This window comes from Dipteris shenzhenensis, chromosome 11 (genome assembly GCF_047967505.1).
Source record: "Dipteris shenzhenensis isolate YYH24624 ecotype China chromosome 11, Dip_SZ_1.0, whole genome shotgun sequence".
Lineage (NCBI taxonomy): Eukaryota > Viridiplantae > Streptophyta > Polypodiopsida > Gleicheniales > Dipteridaceae > Dipteris > Dipteris shenzhenensis.
This window is the reverse complement of record NC_141606.1, coordinates 22,746,512-22,767,342: the sequence shown is the minus strand read 5'-3', so window position 1 is coordinate 22,767,342 and position 20,831 is coordinate 22,746,512. Positions and strand designations below refer to the sequence as shown.

Genomic DNA, 20,831 nt, shown 5'->3' with positions numbered 1-20,831 from the left:
ATCAATACAAGCTAACACTGGCTTGTGGTCTGATAAGGTGAGGGATGAAAGGTGGATTGCTTGACTTCTAGAGCTTGGTCAATTAGAGATTGAGCAATATACACTCTATCTATCCTGTTTTCTCTCCTCCTACCTGTCTATTGCTCCAAGTGTAGATGCTGGGAGTCCCAATGTCTACCACTTGCAAATTTTCTTTAACAACTTTCCATATTTGATGTTCAAAACCCTTGATTATTGATCCCTTCTACATCCATATGTCTTTGTCAGCATATCTGCAGGCTATCATCTATATGAACCTTGACAAGCTCTATGTGCTTGTCCTCAAGTACCTCCCTAATGAAATGGTATCTGACCTCAATGTTTTTTGTCTTGCATGAAAAATCAGATTTCATGCTAGTTGAATAGCATTCATGGAATTGCTATGCAATGTTAGCACACCTGTATGAATCCCCAAATCTCCCACTAGCCGATCAAAGCCATATAGCCTCTTTGCAACCCTTTGTGGCTGCAACATACTTAGCCTTTGTGTTAGACAAAGCAATGCACTTATGTGCACGAGACATCCACGGCACTACACCACCTACAAAGGTGAATGCGCATACCAAGAATATGACCGGTAGGTCCAAAATCCTTCATGTCAAATGACTCATGCAAACTTGGACTTCAATGCATCTAGCTCATAAGTGTTCTTGCTAGCTAATAGCATATCATCCACTTAAAGTGCCAGGAGTATCAGACTATTATTCTTATCCCTTTTAGTGTAGAGGTAGTGATCAATGTCACTTCTTCTGAAACTCTGGGACCAAATGAAAGCATCAAACTTTTTATACCATTCTCTAGGCGCTCGCTTAAGGCCATAGAGACTCTTTTTAAGCTTGCAAACCAAATGCTCTTTGCCCTTTTCTTCAAAGCCTTCTGGCTGAACCATGTAAATTTCCCCATGCAAAAAAGTTTTCTTGACATGCATATCCTCTGCTACCACAAGTCCAAGTACGTATCTAAGTATGCTCATATCCACAACCAGAGAGAAGATGTCATCAAATTCCACACCCTTCTCTTGCTTATTAAACCTTTTAGCAACCAAACAGGCCTTATACTTAGGCACATCAACACTTGTGACCTTCATCTTATAGACCCATTTACATGGCAATCCTTTCTTTCCATGTGGCAAAGAAAATAAGTCCCAAGTCTTATTTTCCGTGAGTCAATTTCTCTTTGATTGCATAGCATACTCCCACTAGCATTGATCCTCGTGCATCATAGCCTCCCTGTAGCAATAAGCATCACATAGTCTGCCTCTGGAACAAATCTATCAGGCGGTCTAGACATTCTAAATGATCTTCTCAAGGGCATTTCAGCTTGCTGTCCCACTTACATATCAGCCTCATTGGGCTAATTATTTCCATCAATAGATGATCCATCATCTTCCCTTGATTGTGTACCTGTGGGAGTGCCTGGGGGCACCATTTCATGCATATTTGGTGCATGGACAACTTCCTGTCTATCAACATATGCAGGTGGATTCACATCCTGGAAAGTAATTCCTCTTATTTCCACATCCCTCATGGGTGTCTTATGCATCTTCTTCTCATTGTAAACCACATCATGGCTTTGTATGATCTTCTTTGCTTCAGGATCCTAGAGATGATAGCCCGTCTCTCCATTTTCACCATAACCTAGAAAGATGCATTTCCTAGACTTAGAATCTAGCTTCTTTCGAAGCTCTTTTGGCACATGTGCATATGCCTCACATCCAAATATACGGAAATGAGAGTAAGAGGTCTCATTGCACTCTATGACTCTTTAGGAATACCACCATCTGGCAAACTCTTACTAGGTGATGTATTGATCACATGCACTATAGTCTTCATTGCCTCTGTCCAAAAACCACCAAAAAGACTTGCATTGGAAAGCATACATTGCAACCTTTCCTGAATAGTGCAGTTCATCTTTTCTACAATTGGATTTTTCTCTGGTGAACGAGGGGATGTGAGCTCCCTCTTGATCCCACGTGTATCATAGAAACGCTAAAAGTTATGAGAGAGATGCTCTCCACAATTGTCAGTCTCTATAGGCATTTAAGCGTTCTACATGGATGATTTTCAACCAAAGCTAGTCATTTCTGAAATACCTGGAAAACATTGCTCTTCTGAGCTATAGCATAAGCCCACACTTTCCTAGTTGCATCATCAATGAATGTCACATAGTATTCAGCCCGCCTAATGACCTTGTAGGCATGGAACCACATATGTTTGAATGCACCAAATAAATCTATTCAAGCTCTTTATTTCCCCTTCTTTTATGGTCTGTTCTCAAAATTCAAAATAAGAAAAACTCAAATGTGGTACATAACCCAAATGGCATGAGAGTTTCATTCCATTCTGGCTCATGTGCCCTAAATGGCAATTCCACAAAGAAGTACTTGGCTGCTCTATTATTGCAACAATATGATTAGACACCCCTGATACATGTATGAGATACAAAGTCCCCCACTTGGCACCCCTAGTCAAAAGCATAGAGCCATTTTGAATTTTCCAACTTTGAAAGCCAAAAGTGGTCTTATAACCAACATCATTTAATTGACCCACTGAAATGAGACTCTTGGTTAGCTTAGGCACATGTCTCACATTTTTTAAAACAAATGCAGAACCATTTGCAAAAGAAATAGTTATGTCACCTGCTCCCATTATAACACATGCGTAGTTATTTCCAAGATGCACACAACTTGTCTTTCCACTGTTATAAGTGGAGAACCATTCCCTATGGGGAGTAACATGTAATGAAATAGCAGTCTCAAACAAAAACAAAACAAACATTAATAAATAAAAAAAGACTATAGCACACAACTCTCACAAGAGAGATGAGTGCCAGTGTCTAAAACACAAAACAAAATAAACATTAATAGTAAAAAAAGATTGAAGCACACAAATCTTGCAAGAGAGATGAGTGCTAGTCTAAAACACAGAACAAAGCAAACATTAATTAAAAAAAAAAGACTGCAACACACAACTCTCACAAGAGAGATGAGTGCTAGTCTCAAACAAAAGAGAAGAAGTTACCTATGAAGGGTGGGTGAGCTAGTATGTAAGGTAATCTAGCAGGTAACATAAGCAAGTAGGAGGTAGGTAAGGTTAGCAAGTAGGTAGCTGAGGTGGCAAGGAAGGTAGGTGGTAGTATTCGTACGAATACAAAAATTGAGAGTGGGTCCTATTTTATACTACGTTTATTCGTACATGAATACACTATAGTTATTCGTACAAATACTAAGTTATTCATACGAATAAAATGGGAAAAAACGGTTTAAGCATTTTAAATTGCAAAAAACGTGAACTTGAGCAATTTTTTCGAATTAAAAAAAAAACCGACGAATTAATGCAACTTAGATCTAGTGTGCACTTACACATGTGCACTTACACACCAACAAAAATTCATCAAATATGATTGAGACTAACGTGTCAAAATTTTCATGTGAAAGGGTAGTAATGTTTATTATATGTGTTTTTCAAATTGTATCCTCATTTCTACAAAGCCTATTGTGAACTAAAAAGGGTTATCAAACATGATTGAAGCTATACAGACATAACATGTAAAGATTTTCATGTCAAAGGGTAAGGTTATTGTTTGTATGTTTTTCAAGAGACAAATACCATCTACTAAAAACATGAAGACAATTCCAAGAAATAGGTATGCATTAATTGTGAAAAGCTAGCTAGCTTGCTTTATGGGTTCCTAACTCACTACCTAGGGTACTTGGCATAAAGTACAATAGCGAGTATGGAGGACTATACAATTGATGGATTCCTTCATCGATGAAGATGTAAAACTACATGCATGCTAGGCTTTCTAGAAAGTTAATGCTTCCACCTCTTGATGTCATTCCTAGAATCCTTTGTATCATGCTCCCGAATGGCTGATATTTGGTAGATATAACCCCAAAACAAAATGAACCTAACACATACACACAAACAATAGAGGGGCAACATAGCCAATAAATAAGATAGACATGGAGACAAATAGATACAATTATACAAATATAACCTCAAAAAAAGTCTCATAAATAGATAGGACACACCCCCAACAAAGTGAAGAACCAAAAAAGAGTATTGAGAAACACATATGAGACCACCAAGAACACATGCACAAGATTGAACATCACAACAACCAAGTCAACAATACATAGGGGGTTGCAAAGGCTTTCTGCAAAGAAAACATGCACAAAATGCAATGTCAAAGCAACCATGCCAAAAAAATAGCCATATAGAGATGCCACACAAACCAACAAAACAATAAATAAACACAATTCATGCAACACCAATGAGGTTTACTCATTCCATATTGCTCCAACATAGAATCTATGTATCTAGTTTGACAAAAAATATGCCATCCTTGACGTATTCAACTTTATCACCCAATATATAATGCAAGAAATAAAGATCATGCATTTTAAGGGCATTTCAACTTGTCGACAAGGATTGACTAATTTTATTAGTTTGTTGCTATTGATTGCGATGATGAGGCACTAAGGGCATCTGCATTCCTTTGCACATACAAAACCGAGATCTAGTTTAACCTGGTAAAATCTTGTCTTTTGAAATATGTGTCAATCTTGCTATACCAAGCCCATGGAGCTTAAAGAGCAATTCATAATGCCTTATTTAATCAGCATACTACATGTTCATCTCATTTCTAAATAAATCCTTGTGGCAACATTTTGGGAAGTCAATGAAAGATGCGTGGACAGCTGCAATATAACTCACTACATGGTAAGGTTCTGTCTTCTTCTTTTACTTAAGTGTGATCCTCTTTTTTTAACTTAAAATGCATTCTTATGTCTTACAACATATCATCTACAACCACCTTCCCTATTTTGTCAAAAAGTATGGATGCCCAGCAATTTGGACCTAAGGCATGGAGAAGTCTCACTACATGGCACGTAATGCATTTTTCAGACACACACAACACTATGGAGGGAGTCAAAAGGCAAATAGTCTGAAGGAAGTCTTCCAATGGTTTTACCAAGGCATACTACAGAGGCTGCATGCTAAAAGAAAAGTTGCTAGCTCCAAAATCAAGCTTGCTTTTCTTCTAGCCCAAAAGCAAAGACGAAGACAAACTCTAGACAATTCAATGATAGCAGAGAGACATAGACAATGGAGGGAATCGAAGATATTTAGAAACCATAAATGGACAAGTAAACATGAATAGGACTCATTTGTAACTTATTGGTGTTATGTTTACATGTTTTCAAACTCAATCAATAGAATTTTTTTTTGTGGAGCAAGTGACTCTTGGTGTTATGCCTATATGATTTGAGACTCCATCAACAGTATTTCTTTTGTGAAACATGTGATCTAAACGTAATACAATTTGTTCACAATTTCAATATATTGTTTGTTTAATATTTAATGACACCACTCTATCTATTTAATGACACCACTCTATCTAAATGTACAAATCATTTCATCTTCAACTTATTGTTCATTTATACAAGATCATACCAGACATCAAAGACTTTGTACAAATCAGTTCAACTTCAATATAATGTTTGTGCTATATTTGATGACTAAATCCTATTTCTCCCAGGGCCTGCCGATCAGAACTCTCTTTTTGATCTTGATTGGAGTCTTTTTCTTCCTTATTGGCTTGATGTCGACTATCTGTTTATCAATGGTTGCCTCTGTTGCTTGTCTAGGAGGGGTATCCTTTTCTTCAGCTATCTCCACGTGTTCTTCTTCTTGGATTGTGTCGCCTGATGCAATCATGGGTGGCTCTCGAAACCTTATGAGCTTGTGTTTTCCATAGCCCTCCAGACATTTGGGCTCCTTAACACCACATGCTAATGTGTAAGAAGTGTAAGACAAAAAGTAAGAGGCCCTAGAGGCCTGCTTATTCACATAATCTCCAAATATATCTATGGCAGACAACCTCTCTATCAAAATGATCTTTTCGTTTTGCCATGAAAGATCATGTCCACCTAAAACCCTGGACAAACATTTTAAGAAGTAAACAATGGCTTCTCCATTGTTGCTTAACTGCCTATGGTAAATCAAGATCTTAGCACTGCCTAGATCATGAATATAATGGGCTAGGCTTGATAGTTTGCGAAACTCAACCGGCCTGCTTCCACTTGATCTCTGGAGGAATGTGCCATCCTCAATTTGTAGCTGCCACATATCAAAAGATTGGAGTGAGACAATACACAACCTACAAAACATTTAAGTAGAAGACAAAGTATTTGATTTGAAGTAACAAGATCGTACCTTCTCATTTCCATCAGCAACAAGCAGTTCATCTTTCCAAAGATTTATTCCTCTCCCCTCCAGTCCAGCCTCTTCTTTAAGCTTTTCTGTGTATAGTGCTGAGAGATTCATAGCTTCCTGTGTGAGCTGGAAGGCAGCTTCACTAGCTCTTGGAACTTTTCAGCCTCTTTGAAACAAAAAGTAAGGGCCTCTGCAGGATCAAAAATTGTTTCCAAAGCCAGTAGTGAATGGTCATCCTCTATGCCAACCTCCTTGTCAAGCCTTGAAGCTTGGGCAATAAGGGAAATGGCATAGTCCTCCCTCAAATTGAATATCCACTCTATATCATGGAGGAAAACATAATCTTTTCCACCAATCAAGACACTTGGAAGCACGAGCACTGCATAGTTGCTGCTCTGAACATCAAAATCTTCAACTGGCTGTGCTCGCCTAAGAGTTTTTGTCCTCAGTTGAACAAGGTCAAGAGCAGCCACTTGCAGCCCCTCATCCTAGAGGTTGATATCTTCTTCTTGCTCTGCCATTTTTGTTACCAAAGGAACATCCTCTTTTTCCTCTGCTTCAGATGTGTCTTCTTCTTCAGCCTCCTGCCCTTGTTCATCCAGAGAGTCCTGACTGAAGACAATGTACATAAGAAATGCCATGGTTTCCTCAAGCACTCTGCACTTTCTGGTGTGCAAGTTATAGTTGGATTTATATTGATCAGGCAAGCTATCAAATCTTCTATTCACATGGTACCTCAGCCTGTCAATGGAGACAATATGATTTATATGCACAAAAACCTTTTCACCTTCCACAATTCTTCCTGCCTCTGTCAGTTGTTTGAAGGTATCCCAATGGTTTGAAAGAAAATCTTTGTGATGCTCCAGTACAAAGCTCATTGTGAACTCCATGTTGAAAATACTGTGGTATATGTGGAAGTTCCTCTGAGCCTTGCTTTTGTGAAGAAACTCAAATAGGAGCAAATCTGGAGACTTGTCCTCTTCTGTTTCCTTTTGTTTTGAGATGGAAGAATCAACATTCTGCTCCAGTCTCTTCCTTTTTCCTGTTCCAAAATTTATATACATTGAATTCTATATGTTGACATATGCAATCAGGGAATGCATAGGATATCACCAGATAATTCCTTCATGAGCTCTCATGACTCACCTGGTGATTGTTGTGGTCTAATAATAGCAGCAGAAAAATCCAGCTTCCTCTTGAAAGGAGGGGCCTGGGAGGCAACTGTTCCAAAGCAAAAACATTTCTCATCATCAAGGAAGAATTCCACAAGGCCAAAGATAGCAAAACAATGAGGTAGAAGTGAGAACCAAAAGAGACACAGGAATTTGTAGGAAAACGCGATGTAGGACCATTTGGAAAATATAAAGCACTCTCCTCGCATTTTGTTGCAAATTCTCCAGTTTTGTTGATATCCATGTCAAATCAAACACTAGGTTCATCTCATTGATTCCTGGACAATATGAGTTAATATGCAAGAGAAAGGCTAGAGCTGAGTGAAGCTTTTCATGAGGAATGTGTCAACAACAGGAATTTGCAGCAAAATGCGATATGGGCTATCTAGAGATGGATAAAGCACTCTCCTCGCATTTTGTTGCAAACTTCTAGGTTCTATTCACATCCATCTCCAATCAAATTCTTGGGTGATTTACTACATTCTTGGACAGTATCAATTGAATATGTAACAAGAAGGGTGGAGCTGAGTGAAGACATTTGGACATCAAGAATCCAATGGATGGAAGAAATATATGTCAAAAAACATTGAAAAGAATCTAGAATTCTGACCTTTTTTTCCCTTTTCCATGCTGTTGGAGTTGCACTAGTGAATCTCTTGCTCTTTCCCTAACTTGAACTCTGCACTCTAGGTAACCTGGAGATCTGGTAGTGGTAGTAGTCTTCAGGCAGGTTGCAGTCTGGATGGAGTGTGCTGGGTAGGAAGGGATCAGAGAGAGAAGGAAAAGGAAGATGCGAGGGTCCTGGCAGGGATGAAAGATTGGGAGGCAGGGGAGGGAAGAGTGGTTGTGGAATTGATTATGAAATCATGAATGGCACAAGTTCCAAGGCATAAAGTGTACCTTTCACATGTGCCAAGTTTCAAACTCCAAGAGATCTGGGTCCCATCCACACGTGTGAAAAACGACTACATTCCACACGTGTGGGATTTAGTAGCTGCCTTGTTTGTATTTTGCACTTATCTTTTCCCTCCTATCTAATCTATCCTGTCTCAGCCCTCTTGCCCTCCAGTCTCAGCTGTCTTGCCTCCCTACCTCCCTACTCTGCAACATCAGCATCTTGACCAGCAGCATAGGTTCATCCCTAGCACAGGGTACTCGTTAGTAGCACAGCACACCCACAGATAGATTTCAGGTCAGTATTAATGGGTTCTTCCCTCAGTCTCTGCAATCTTCTTGCCTACCATAGAAACAATCCATCCTGCATGGAAATGCATAGACTTAGTCCATATTTTATTTAGTTGTAAAGATAGAGAAATCACTGTAGGAATGCAGATCTTCAAGTGTGATAATTGCATGTGAGGGTAAAACTGTACTTATGGGTTCTTCCTTCAGTCTGTGCACACTTCTTGCCTTCGATAGACTCAATCCATCCTGCATGGACATGCAAACACCTTCAAATGACTGAAGGCATATTCCAGCATGCTGCCTCATGAATTTGCAGGAAAACGCGAGGAGAAGGCCTTAGGAATTTCAAACAGCTGAAATCGCGTTTTGTTGTGAATATTGAAATGTTGCTTCATCCACCCCTGTCATTCTGGTTTTGTGACTTCCATAGTTGTCCATGGCTGTACTCTTCTTGCATAAACTCCATTCATATTGTATTTAGTTGTAAAGATAGAGAAATCACTGTAGGAATGCACTAGCATGTCACTTCAGGTATTTGCTAGAAAACGTGATTTCGACCTGTTAGGAATTTCAAACTCTCCATATCGCGTTTTATTGCAAAATTTTCAATGTTGCTTCATCCACCACTGTGATTGTCTTTTTGTGTCATACCATGTTCTCCATGGCTGTAATCTCTTTCCATTGCTTTGTATGCAGTTTGTCAGAGTGATGGCAAGAACCAAGTCAACTGCAAGGAAAGCTGGCAAAGGGCCAGGGCTTGCAGCAATAGCAGCTGGGGCAGGTACCAAGAAATTTAGCGTGCCTCCAAAGGGAAGAGCTGCACATGGCAGGAAGGGTAAGCCAATGAGCCTGCTCCAGCAAAAGGACAAGAGATTGAATCATGGTGCAGGTGTGCTAAGGGAGATCAGGAAGCAACAGAAAGCTATAGGCTTTGCAATCCCCAAGGGACCTTTTCAAAGACTGGTGAAAGAAATATGTGATAGTTGGCACCTTGGGTTCAGGTGGAACAGGACTTCCATTCTTTCCTTACAGGAAATGGTAGAGGATTACTTGGAAAAATATTTTGAAGATGCAATGCTTGTAGCAGCCCATGCTCACAGGGTGACTGTGATGGCCAAAGACTTCAACACTTTGTCCAGAGTGAGATGGAGGTATGACAAGCTTGTTCATTCTGTGGAATGGCAGGACATAAAGATGAGAGACATATTATTAATTCCACCTACAAGGAAGTTGAAGGTAGATGAGGTTAAGGTTGTTGAAGTAACCCACTCAAAGAACACCAGAGGGAAGGCTACTTATGAGGAGTCACTGAAGCAGCAAATAAAAGAAACAAAATCTGTTATAGATGTGGAGACTGGAAAGAGGGAGCTACAGATACAAAGAAGGTTGCAGGAGCTAGGCCCTAATATAGTTGTCCACATTGAGGATGAATTTTCAGTGAATGATTTTGACTTGACAAAACCATGCTTGGCAGCATTGGCTCATAAGAATGAGTATTGCTCAGATACTATCATTCTTGCAATGCTCTAGTAAGTGTCTATTATTTTACATTTTTTGCAAAACAATCCTCCTTGTACCTCCTTTATACCCTACCCTAATTATTTTTTGGTCCTATGCAGCATGATGAGAAGCTGGCTTCACCCCTCTGTACAGCATACAGTCCATATTATTGATCCTGCAATTTCTTCTAAGTTAAGAGATGTAAAGGAAACTCCCATCGGTATTTCCAACTGGTTCAGACACTGCAATTTTGAAGTTATTGATGTTTTGCTACTTCCATACTATAATAGGTATGTGGGTGACTGCTTCTTTTGAGATTCTTCTTTAAGATTGAGAACTCTTGTAGCCTTTGATTTCTTAATGCTTTTTTCCTTACGCAGTGACCACTGGAGTTTTGTTTCTATTGACATCTAGCAGAAGCAATGCTTTGTATTCAACTCTCTTAAAAACACACACAGAGAGCTGAAATTGTAAGTGGTGTGTGTGCTTTTTGAACTTAAAACTTCATTATTTTGATATCATACTAACTAAATTATATGTATTGCAGTTGTATTAGAAGGCTTCTAGATGCATTGGATCACTATCCTCCTAATGTCTCTCTTTTGGATTCAATAGAGCCAATAAATCTAGAGGTAAAAAGTCATTCCCTCTACTGATGTCTATTTCATACTATGCCTTTGAACTTATTGAATAATTTTGTTTTGTTCAGATGTTAACAGTTTCTAGCATATCTTTCCAACTGTACAGACACCACAACAAGATGATTCAAGTAGCTGCAGATGGAGAGTGCTAATCAGTGCCAAATATCTACTTTCAAGCTATTTTGAGAAAGAACAACCAGACCTTGTAAGAAAAAATAATTTTCATTTAGCTTGAAGATAATTGATAGTGATACAAAGTGTTCTAAATCATCATATGCCATTGCAGATGAAAGAAGATAGCTTCAGCTCAAACTATGTATATGATTTTAGAGCTCATACAATTTGGAAGTTTTTGAGCTATGCCTCCCCCAAACTTATTGTACCAGCTACTGTCGAGTTGGGTGAGAGCTCTAAAGTACGAGAAGGTGTCATACACCTTGATGCCACAGATGAACAAGGACCTAGTCCTGATGAGGAGAAGCCACAGGAACAAGGACCTGCTGCTGATGTTGTTGAGGAGAAGATGGAGTAGCAGCAAACAGATGCTCCTGGGGCAGTAGAGGAGACAATGGAGCAGCACCAACATACTGTACAGGACAGGATGGAGCAGCAGAAAATAGATTCTCCAAAAAATGATGATAGGGAGAGCTTGGACCATGTAGAGCAGAAGCTGTAGATAAATAGAAAATGGTTGTCAAGAATATGTTCTACATGTACAACTAAACACTTCTGTACAAAATTTTACTTGATTGAATACAAAACCTTTATTTATGGAGTCTGTGTTATCTCAATTTTCAAATTTTCAATATCTTTGCATTTTATTGAGCTCTCTCTTCTTTTGAGCACCTGCAAAAAAGCAATATTAATCAATAGGGTAAAGTAAACTAATAGCAGTGCTTAACGAGACTAGGATAAATCAGATGGTGTACCTTTTTATTGTTGTAGATAAATAAAAAGTCATTTGAAATAGAACCTTCTGTCTCAAACAGAATGTCATTGCACAATTGAGCTAGGGAGCAACATTCTCTTAATGAGATATTGACTAGCACATCACCATTCTCAACAACATCAATATCAAGAAGTTTATTTTTTGCACCAAAAGAATCTTCATCTTGATCCATTGGGACTAGTTTTGTGCCTAGCATTCGACTGCGCTTATAATAAAAAGAAAAAATAAAATTTTGTGATGCAACCATGTACTTCAGTTGCATAGAAGGTTGGACAACCTCATAAAACACTGAACTACATGTCTTCTTATCCCAACCTTTATCCAAAAATTGTGGCATGCATGCCAAACTTGTTGCTTTAACTGTGAACATTGTTTTTGAAACCTTCACTGGAAAGGTATTAAACAAGTCCACAAAAACTGTGAGAGGCATGCATAAATAAATTTTTATTATCCTTGTGGTAATATTGGGCCTCAAAGCTTTCTGTACTTCTTTGAAAAGCTTGGCCCTATATGCCTCTGTAACACTAGAATGTGGGTGAGGCCAATCCACTGAATTCCATGCCGGAAGGTCTTGTTTCCTTAACACACCATGTGTGTTAGCATTGTCCAGCGCAACTGATAAAAATGATCAGTAAAAAATATACCCGATTGAGCTAGCTCTGTTGCACATCGACCTTGGTATTGTTGTTCTCCTATCGATCCATGCAGAACATCTATAAATCCCAGAATACAATCGATGTTTTGCCATGTCTCATACGATGAAGGGTATAAATCTGAAATAAAACAACACAAGAATGTCAATAAGCAAAGAAAGAAAGCTTCATCTTAAAAATCCATACACCTCGTAAAGAAAAAAGCCACAATAGAAAAATATACAATTAGGCCTGTGTTGTAGAAGATCATTTGGATAGTCTCGCAAGACAAGTTCTTTATGCATGTACACATGCTGAATCAAAACTTCTTTCACCGATATCTTCCCTCTGGTGATTTTAAAATCTCGTACTCTTCCCTTCCATGACGCCAAGAAAATGTTTTTTGTCTGGGGTCTTTTTCTTTTGCTAGGTTGCATGAGCACCCATGCTCCTTTCGAAACACTAAACCTTTCCCAAGTTCCTTCCATTTTGACTGTACTTGAATTCTCTACCGAAGAAATAGAAGAAGCAGGTCGACGGGGTAAGGATGTGTGGTATAATTCTGCCTTCATAGCATTATCATCCACAGAGCGTCTTCCACAAGAACGGCCATGGTTTTTATTCACCATGGAGACCTTCTGAATCTGTAACAATAGCAAAGTAATGTAAACAAGATAACAAATTGAAGTTTCAAGAAAGAGAAAATGGGCAGACAGAGAGTTGACAAGAAACATCTTACTCTACGCCAAACAGGATCAAGGGAGCAGTTTTGGAAAAGAAGAGGCTGCTGCACAATGAGGCAGTGGTGTAGAATGGTAAACCTTTCGAAGGAAAGGCGGCACAACATTTCAAAGTTCAAAGGAAGGTAAGCGGGAAGGCCCTTGTCAGATAAAATGTCAGACTAGATTCTATCTTCTTGTCCAAAGATCTTGTGAGAATAAAAAACCAATCTCCACATTAATGTAGCACGCTTGTACCTACATAAAGTATTGTTTCTTTTTTCTATTTTCTCTTATTTTCGTGAATTTCCAACGTTACATTGGCCCTCTATTGATTGGTTGAGAGCTTATTTTTCCAAACCATAAAAGGCCCCAAAATGAGCTCCCTTTTTTCCTAATGTAAGGGATGTCAAGGGAATTCATAATTGGTAAACCACAACTTCTCGTTAAGAGGCTTTCAAATTAATGGAGAAGCTATAATTGTGAGAGAGGAGTCCCATAGCTCTAATGTGACTAACCAACAACTGCAAGTTGAGAGACAGATCTTGCCTAATGATAGATCCAAACGGACAAGGAAATTTGCCCATGAGATCTCCAAAGAGGTTGCGTGAAAGTGAGGTCACATTAACCATTTGTATTTCAGCCCGCTAACTTACCATGGGATCAGTCCACAAGGAGGTCCCTTATGAGCTTGAAGCCTCTTGTTTTCGTGAAGTGGGCAACGAGCTGAGACTGATTTTATCCCCTTAGTCAAGAACCATAAAGAAGGGGCCTTGCAAGGCAAGACTTACAACTAAAAGAAGTTGTAATGAAACACCTCTTGTAGCTAAAAGACGTCATAAGGGGACACTGCAACTAGTCATGATCCACCAAGGGGGGTTGTGAGCACAATGCCCCATGAATCCCAAAAGGTGGCAAGCATTTTGCAAGCCATGCCAAAACCATCCCTATTGGAGACATCGGACATATGCAATGAATGAACTTAAGATTAAGAAATATAGTAGCCTTTGAAAAGACAATTGAGCAAATCTATGACTAGTGCTTGAAGAATCTTGGTGCGCTTTTCCTCATGGTCATAATTTGTTCTAAGGACATATGCGTCATCAAATGAGCTAAGCTTGTGCTGAGAAGATTATTACTTACCCAATAGAACAACTTTTATATTTTGACTCTTCAAACGATGAACCCATGGGAGATTCAAGTGAAGATTTAATTGGATCAAATTTGGGATGTGGTTTGAAGCAAGCTAATGCTATGGTACTCTTTGAAGTACTCTTTTTTGAACAATTTCTCTCTCCTCCAATCTGATTGTGGAGCTCATATCACATTACGATTCCCCTTATTTGCAAATGTTCATTAGGATTCCTTGATGCTCCAACCCCCAAAACTCTTTATGGATTGCTTGGAATTGGGATCCTTGCTGTTTCTTGTGCATCATTGCAATTTCTCTCATATGTGTTTGCTTATGATAGTCAAGATCCTAGAATCAATTTGGGGCATAATCCATGCTCGCTTTTATTAATGGTAGCCAATGATCATCTAAGGTGCCAATAGGCATGTGGGAGAGGATGAGAGGCGGGTGAGAGGTCGGTGAGAGGAAAATTTTAGAGACAATAATGGGATTAAAAAGATGGTTGTAGGATGGATCAATAAAGGTATTAAAGGGCGGGCTTCTTGACGTTCTTGAAAGCTAGGATTATTAAGATTGAAAAAGAAGCTAGGGATGATTGGTTGACAAGATTGGAATTGTTGGACTAACTAGAAATGGTAGGAGGCATGAGCAACAAGATGGAGTAAAGAGTACTAGTTGTCTTGGATTTCTGGGAAGTTAATAAGAATGTTGGTAGCATCAAGTAGGGACACGAGAAGATTGATGAATAGGTTGGTAAGATAGGGTAGGTTAGAATGTTGGGTAGACAAAGGTGGCTGTTTTGGTTTTAAATGCACAGGAACAAAAATGAAGATCAATATTCCTTGATGATAGCCTTTGATTTGCCAATAGGTTGAGTTATCAAATAGAAGGGTTGAAATTGCTTCATAGTCATCTGCACAAATATGCTCTAAATCCATGTGTGAAATGTTCATTCATCCTTCTTTTGAACTAAACACACATACACTTTCTTTTTTTTTGTGAAATCCATTGAAGATTATATTACAAGAATTAGTCCCAAAAGGTGGGGCCTATAGTTTTAAGGATCATAAGATATCATTATATGACAAGAAAGCAAGATGATCTAAATCCCGCACACGTAGACAATCATAAAGTGATTGCCATAGAGATGCACGAAAAAACCGATATTTAGCAAGAGCAAGATCACCAAAGACTGATGGTTGCGGTCCTTGCAAAGGGTCCATAGAGCCCAATAACGAACCCGGTAAAAAATATGATCAAACAAATACACACACGCACATGCATGCATACACCCACACACACACACACGGTGTGGATCAAACAAATACACACACGCACATGCATGCATACCCCCCGCCCCCCCCCCCCCCCCCACACACACACACAGAGTGTGTGTGTGTGCATGTGCGTGTGTGTACAGTGTGTGTGTGTGTATGCATGCATGTGCGTGTGTGTATTTGTTTGATCTTATTTTTTACTGGGTTCGTTATTGGGCTCTATGGACCCTTTGCAAGGACCGCAACCATGTGTGTGTGTGTGTGTGCACATGCATGCATACATGTGTGTGTGTGTCTAATTCCACACAAAAAGTATGTGTCTATGTACACACACAGTGAAAATATTTTCTTGATGTAAATACAGTGGTTTCACCAAAAAAGAGTGTGTGTACACACCTACGTACTCACACACATAACACACTTTCTTTTTTGGGGGGGTGAAACACACACACACACACCTTTGTGAGACTTAAGAGTGAGACTAGAGTATATCCATTCGTACAAATTCATTATAGATATATATATGGAAATAGTTCTAAAAGGCATCCATCATATATATCTATATATGCAAAACTCCAATAGCAGAATCATGATTCATGCAAATTAAACTAAACTGAATGTGGATCCTACTGTCCACATCCACAAAGATCACCAAAAAGTTGTAGACTATATTTTGGACCTTAAGACAATACTGCAGATTCAAAATTCTACAGTACACACCTACGTACGCACACACATAACACACTTTCTTTTTTTGGGGGGTGAAACACACACACACACACCTTTGTGAGACTTAAGAGTGAGACTAGAGTATATCCATTCGTACAAATTCATTGTAGATATATATATGGAAATAGTTCTAAAAGGCATCCATCGTATATATCTATATATGCAAAACTCCAATAGCAGAATCATGATTCATGCAAATTAAACTAAACTGAATGTGGATCCTACTGTCCACATCCACAAAGATCACCAAAAAGTTGTAGACTATATTTTGGACCTTAAGACAATACTGCAGATTCAAAATTCACATCACCAACATTTTGGCAACGATTCATCACCTTGAAAAGGCAACTCACTATACGCAATATATGAATATGAGAGACACCTGATCTGTAGATGCATTAGTTTCCCCAATAGGCCCCAAAGGCTCACCTTCATCTCTTGAAGACATGAAAGCAGTTTGCATCTCTGACAAGAATAGTCCTCTGGTCTATTTAATATCAGCATGACAGTCCTCACAAACCCAGAGATTCTTGACAACACGACTGGACTAATTTTGACACACAATAGCCAGCTCCACTGTTTCACATAACCCAACTTTCTTTGGACCAATGGATGACTTGGGACACGCAATGCATCTCGGGAGACATACCCTTCCTCATTTTGAGGGACGGACCTTTTAATTTTGCAAATAAAAATACTACATAATACCCTCGATATCAGTCCAACTATGTCCTGGCTTCTGTGTTTGTTATTTGAATTTTCAGTCTCATTGCCTCGACCTCCTCCTCTTCCTTCTGCATGTGAGCATCGGCATAGATGTTAGACATCAAAATATAAGCCGCAGCTTCCTTTTCATCCAGTTGCACTGCATGTTCAAAGGCCAGTCTGCCAAGCTTCACATTACCCCACTTTCGACAAGCACCCAACACTGTAAGCCAAGTCACAATATTAGGATGGACAGGTGACTTCTTAACCATTGTTACCGCCTCGTCTAATTGGCCAGCACGGCCAAGGAGATCAACCATGCTAGTGTGATGCTTTATATTTGGAATGATGCCATAGTCTTTACTCATGTCCTCAAAGAACTTCTGGCCCTTATTTACTAGACCCGTGTGACAGCAAACAGTAAGCACAATAGAGAACGTGATCCGATTTGGCTTTACCCCTTCTCCTCTCATTCCCTCCAGCATATGGAAAACAATTCCACTTTCTCCAACCTGGGCATATCCTGCCATAAGCGCACTCCACGAGACTACGTCTCGAATTGGCAGCTTGTCAAACGTGTCCCGTGCTTCTGCAAGTGAGGCACATTGGGCATACATATCCACCAAAGTGTTGCCAACAAAAATATTTATTTGCAGTCCTCTTCTGGCAATCTCGGCATGTAATTCTCGGCCCTTGTCTATGGCTCCTACGCTGCCACAAGCGTTTAAACTGCAAACAAATGTGACAGCATCTGGAGAGGGACCCTCCAGTTGCATCTGGTCAAGACAGTTCAGTATGTCCTTACTAAGCCCATGCTCGGCATATCCTGTCATTAGTGCAGTCCATGAGACAATGTCTCGAATTGGCAGCTTATCAAACGCCTCCTGTGCTTCTGCAAGCAAGCCACATTTGGCATACATATCCACCAAAGTGTTGCCAACAAAATAATCTCTCTCCAGCCACATCCTGGCAATCTTGGCGTGTATTTTTCGACCTCTTTCTGCATCTTTCAGCCTAGCACAAGCTTTCAGTACGGCCACAAAAGTATATCTATTAGGATGGACATAATCCTCTTGCATTTTATCGTAGAGGTTCAGGGCATGCTGTGATCTCCCACATTCAATATAACCTGAGATGAGAGAAGTCCAAGAGTACACATTCCGATTGACCAACTTATTAAAAACCTGCTGAGCATCCCATATGCTTCCAATTTGGACCAACATTGGGACGAGGTAGTTCCCAAAAAATCTATGATCTTCCAGCCCACTCTTGCACATGTAGGCATACAAGCGCTTGGTATACACTGGGTTGTTCAATGTTCTGCATTTATGCAAAATGTAACTAAGGTTCTCAACAGGAGGCAGCTGGGGCAGCTGTTCCACAGACGTGAGTGCCTCCTCTAAGCTTAGGTTTTCCCAGCCACTCTTCTCGCGCAGTTCTTGTGCTTTGGATGCATTTGCCTTTGCTACCTTGCCATACTCCTGCACCCAGCAACGGTCTTGGGCCTGGCGAATGGATCTTTTGGCCCTTTCCTCGAGCATGTCTTTGACCCAACCTGGATTGTATATGTCGTCTATCCATAGCAGCTCCTTGGTAATCTTATGCTTGAAATCTGGAGATCTTGGGTTTGTCTGTTGTTAAGATTAACGAGACTCATCAAACTAGTCAATCCACAGCTTTACAGGTGCAAATCATTCAATTCAGACTCTCCGCATACTTACTTTGCTCTCTCGGTTGTCCCACCACTGCGAGGGATCCCCGAAGTATTCCCTCCATAAACGCTCGGCCCCTGACCTACCTGAAAACGCATTCATGACCACAACGAAAACCAATTGCGAGAAGTGGGTGTCGCCAGAAAAACACTCTTTCCCCAATCGATCTAAACACTTGTCTCAGCCGGATTCCCCCAATTCCGACCGTTGCAAAAATACGGCAGTACCTGGACGCGAGCGTTCCTCCAGCATGGCTCCACGGTCCCTGGGGGCAGCTATGGGAGGGTAAGGGCTTGATTGTGTGTGGAGATGAGCTGCCAACCAGTGGAAGTGAGGATGTGCGCTACGAAAAGACTCCGGGCGCAACTCAAGGACCATGGGACTCCATAGTTTCGTTGAGGTCGCCTCAGACGCGTGACATCCTGCTGTATAGATGGCGATCACCATGACCAGGAATGCTGTGAGTATAGATGGCGATCACCATGGCCAGGAATGCTGTGAGCACAGTGTGAGAGAACACTGGCAGGTGGGGGGAAAAGAGTTCTTCATGAGATGTCCGGTGGGTGCAAGCCCAACGCAGGAAAGCCGGCTCTCAAAACAAAACAAAACAAGTTTCTTAACAATGGGCATCCCACATGCACACTGCCCAGGTACACGCATTTGGGCTGCGTGGAAAGAGGCCAACGATTAGGCAGACAACGGGCGGCCATACACCGCCCAACCATGACCAAACCTTCCAGTCTTGCGCAATCAGATACCCTAGCCAAGCTCCACCCTTCAAGTATGCTTAGGGAGTATGCTTAGGGTCTGGCAAATTATAAAACCGCCGTTGGGCAGTGTGTAAAAGAGGGTGCCCATTCAATTTTTTAAAACCCATGATGAGAAAGGATGCACCCATTCAAGACTGCCCAGCACATGTATTTGTTTTGTTTTTAAAATAAGGTTACTTGGCGGAGCAGCAGTAGGGTGTCTGCCTACCAGAGACCTGGTTGCCTGCGTTCAAGTTCTATTGCCCTCATTGGACCATGGGTGAGTGAGTTAGTTTTTTGGCCCTGCAAGGGTCTTAGGGAAGGTTTGGTTTTTCGGGGTTGGGTTGGGATAACAGCGGGCTTATGTGTCGTTGGTCAAGTTGACCATGTTAGTTAATTTTAGGGTTAGGTTGTGGTTAGTGATGCAGTTGGAATTTAAGGTTTTGTTAATAGTTAGTGTTAGTTTAGGGTTTTCTCTCCTTAGCCTTGCTGCTTTGGTGCTTTGCTTTTTTCTCGGGCTGCCACTCTATTGCGTTTCCTCCTCTTGCTTGTACTCTTTTGTGCTCCTGCTACTCGCAAAGCTATTCGTGGAGCACCTGGACATTTCGTCCTGTCGGTTGTGCTCGCAGTGGACTTCACCAAGTCTTATCCCTTGCGATTGTGCAAAGGTATTCGTGGAGCACCTAGTTTCGCAGGAGAAGGATCTCAATGGTTTAGTGGTTGTCCTGTTCGTCCGCCTGCATATGCGGGCTGCCCTATGGAACCAGTCATGCAACACGTTGTTGCATGAGGGTTATCAAGGGTATATTAAAAGAGCCTTCCAACGTTGTATGGGTGTGGAGTCGATTGTAGAAGAGTGTCGAACGTCAATTGTTGTTGCATGAGTGTAGTCGGTTGTAGAAGAGTGTCGAATGTCGATTATTTTAGCAGATGCAGTTTTCGGAATTCGCTCATTACAGATTGCTTATAAAACGATGTATGGTAGTAGCCTAACAGCATAACTACTGTTCGTATCACTTCCTTTGTGAGCTCCAAGTTTGCAGCGTTCAGTATACATTTGTTAGAATTTGAAAGTTGTGAAGGTTGAAACCAAAGTGTTGGTTCATTATGGCAAGTGTTTCCGAAGTTGATATGTCTGACTACGTGCAAGGTATTTCGTCATGGATCCGGTTTCTCGTGGATATTGCATTCAAATGTATCATGCTAGAGGCTTGGAATTTGGTGTTCGTCGTTTTTCGGAGAGAAGGAAAGCTGCCAAAAGCTAAGGTTTTGAAGTAATCGACCCTTGGCTGGCTTGTTCTTCCGTAACCGTTTGGTTTCTTACAATGGAACTGTTGTACGTGGTGGGAATATATATTAAGCCAGCTGACAGATTAGCTTTCTCCGATGGTTGCCCGATTTTAGCACTATTGACGACAACGCTGTTTGCGCTAGGTGTTTTACTATGACTAGATTGTGGTAAGCCGACC

The 20,831-nt window shown here is 40.5% G+C and overlaps 1 protein-coding gene across 1 annotated transcript; it reads right to left on the bottom strand.

Annotated features, from left to right (window-relative positions):
- Nucleotides 1-16,475: 16,475 nt before the first annotated feature.
- Nucleotides 16,476-19,241, bottom strand: LOC147896776 (pentatricopeptide repeat-containing protein At4g25270, chloroplastic-like). The gene is made up of 3 exons (XM_087382061.1): nucleotides 18,841-19,241; nucleotides 18,623-18,699; nucleotides 16,476-18,532 (listed from the first exon to the last, which is right to left on the bottom strand). The coding sequence occupies exons 1-3, from the start codon at nucleotides 19,058-19,060 to the stop codon at nucleotides 16,922-16,924; spliced, it is 1,908 nt and encodes a 635-aa protein (XP_087238187.1). The 5' UTR covers nucleotides 19,061-19,241; the 3' UTR covers nucleotides 16,476-16,921.
- Nucleotides 19,242-20,831: the final 1,590 nt, after the last annotated feature.

What these genes read in the sequence shown, in the direction of transcription:
- LOC147896776 (XM_087382061.1), bottom strand. Translation starts at nt 19,060, where the DNA reads ATGGTGATCGCCATCTATACAGCAGGATGTCACGCGTCTGAGGCGACC. An exon ending in GGAGGAACGCTCGCGTCCAG is followed by an intron (nt 18,700 to 18,840) that starts GTACTGCCGTAT and finishes ATGCGTTTTCAG; the next exon opens with GTAGGTCAGGGGCCGAGCGT. An exon ending in GGGACAACCGAGAGAGCAAA is followed by an intron (nt 18,533 to 18,622) that starts GTAAGTATGCGG and finishes TCTTAACAACAG; the next exon opens with ACAAACCCAAGATCTCCAGA.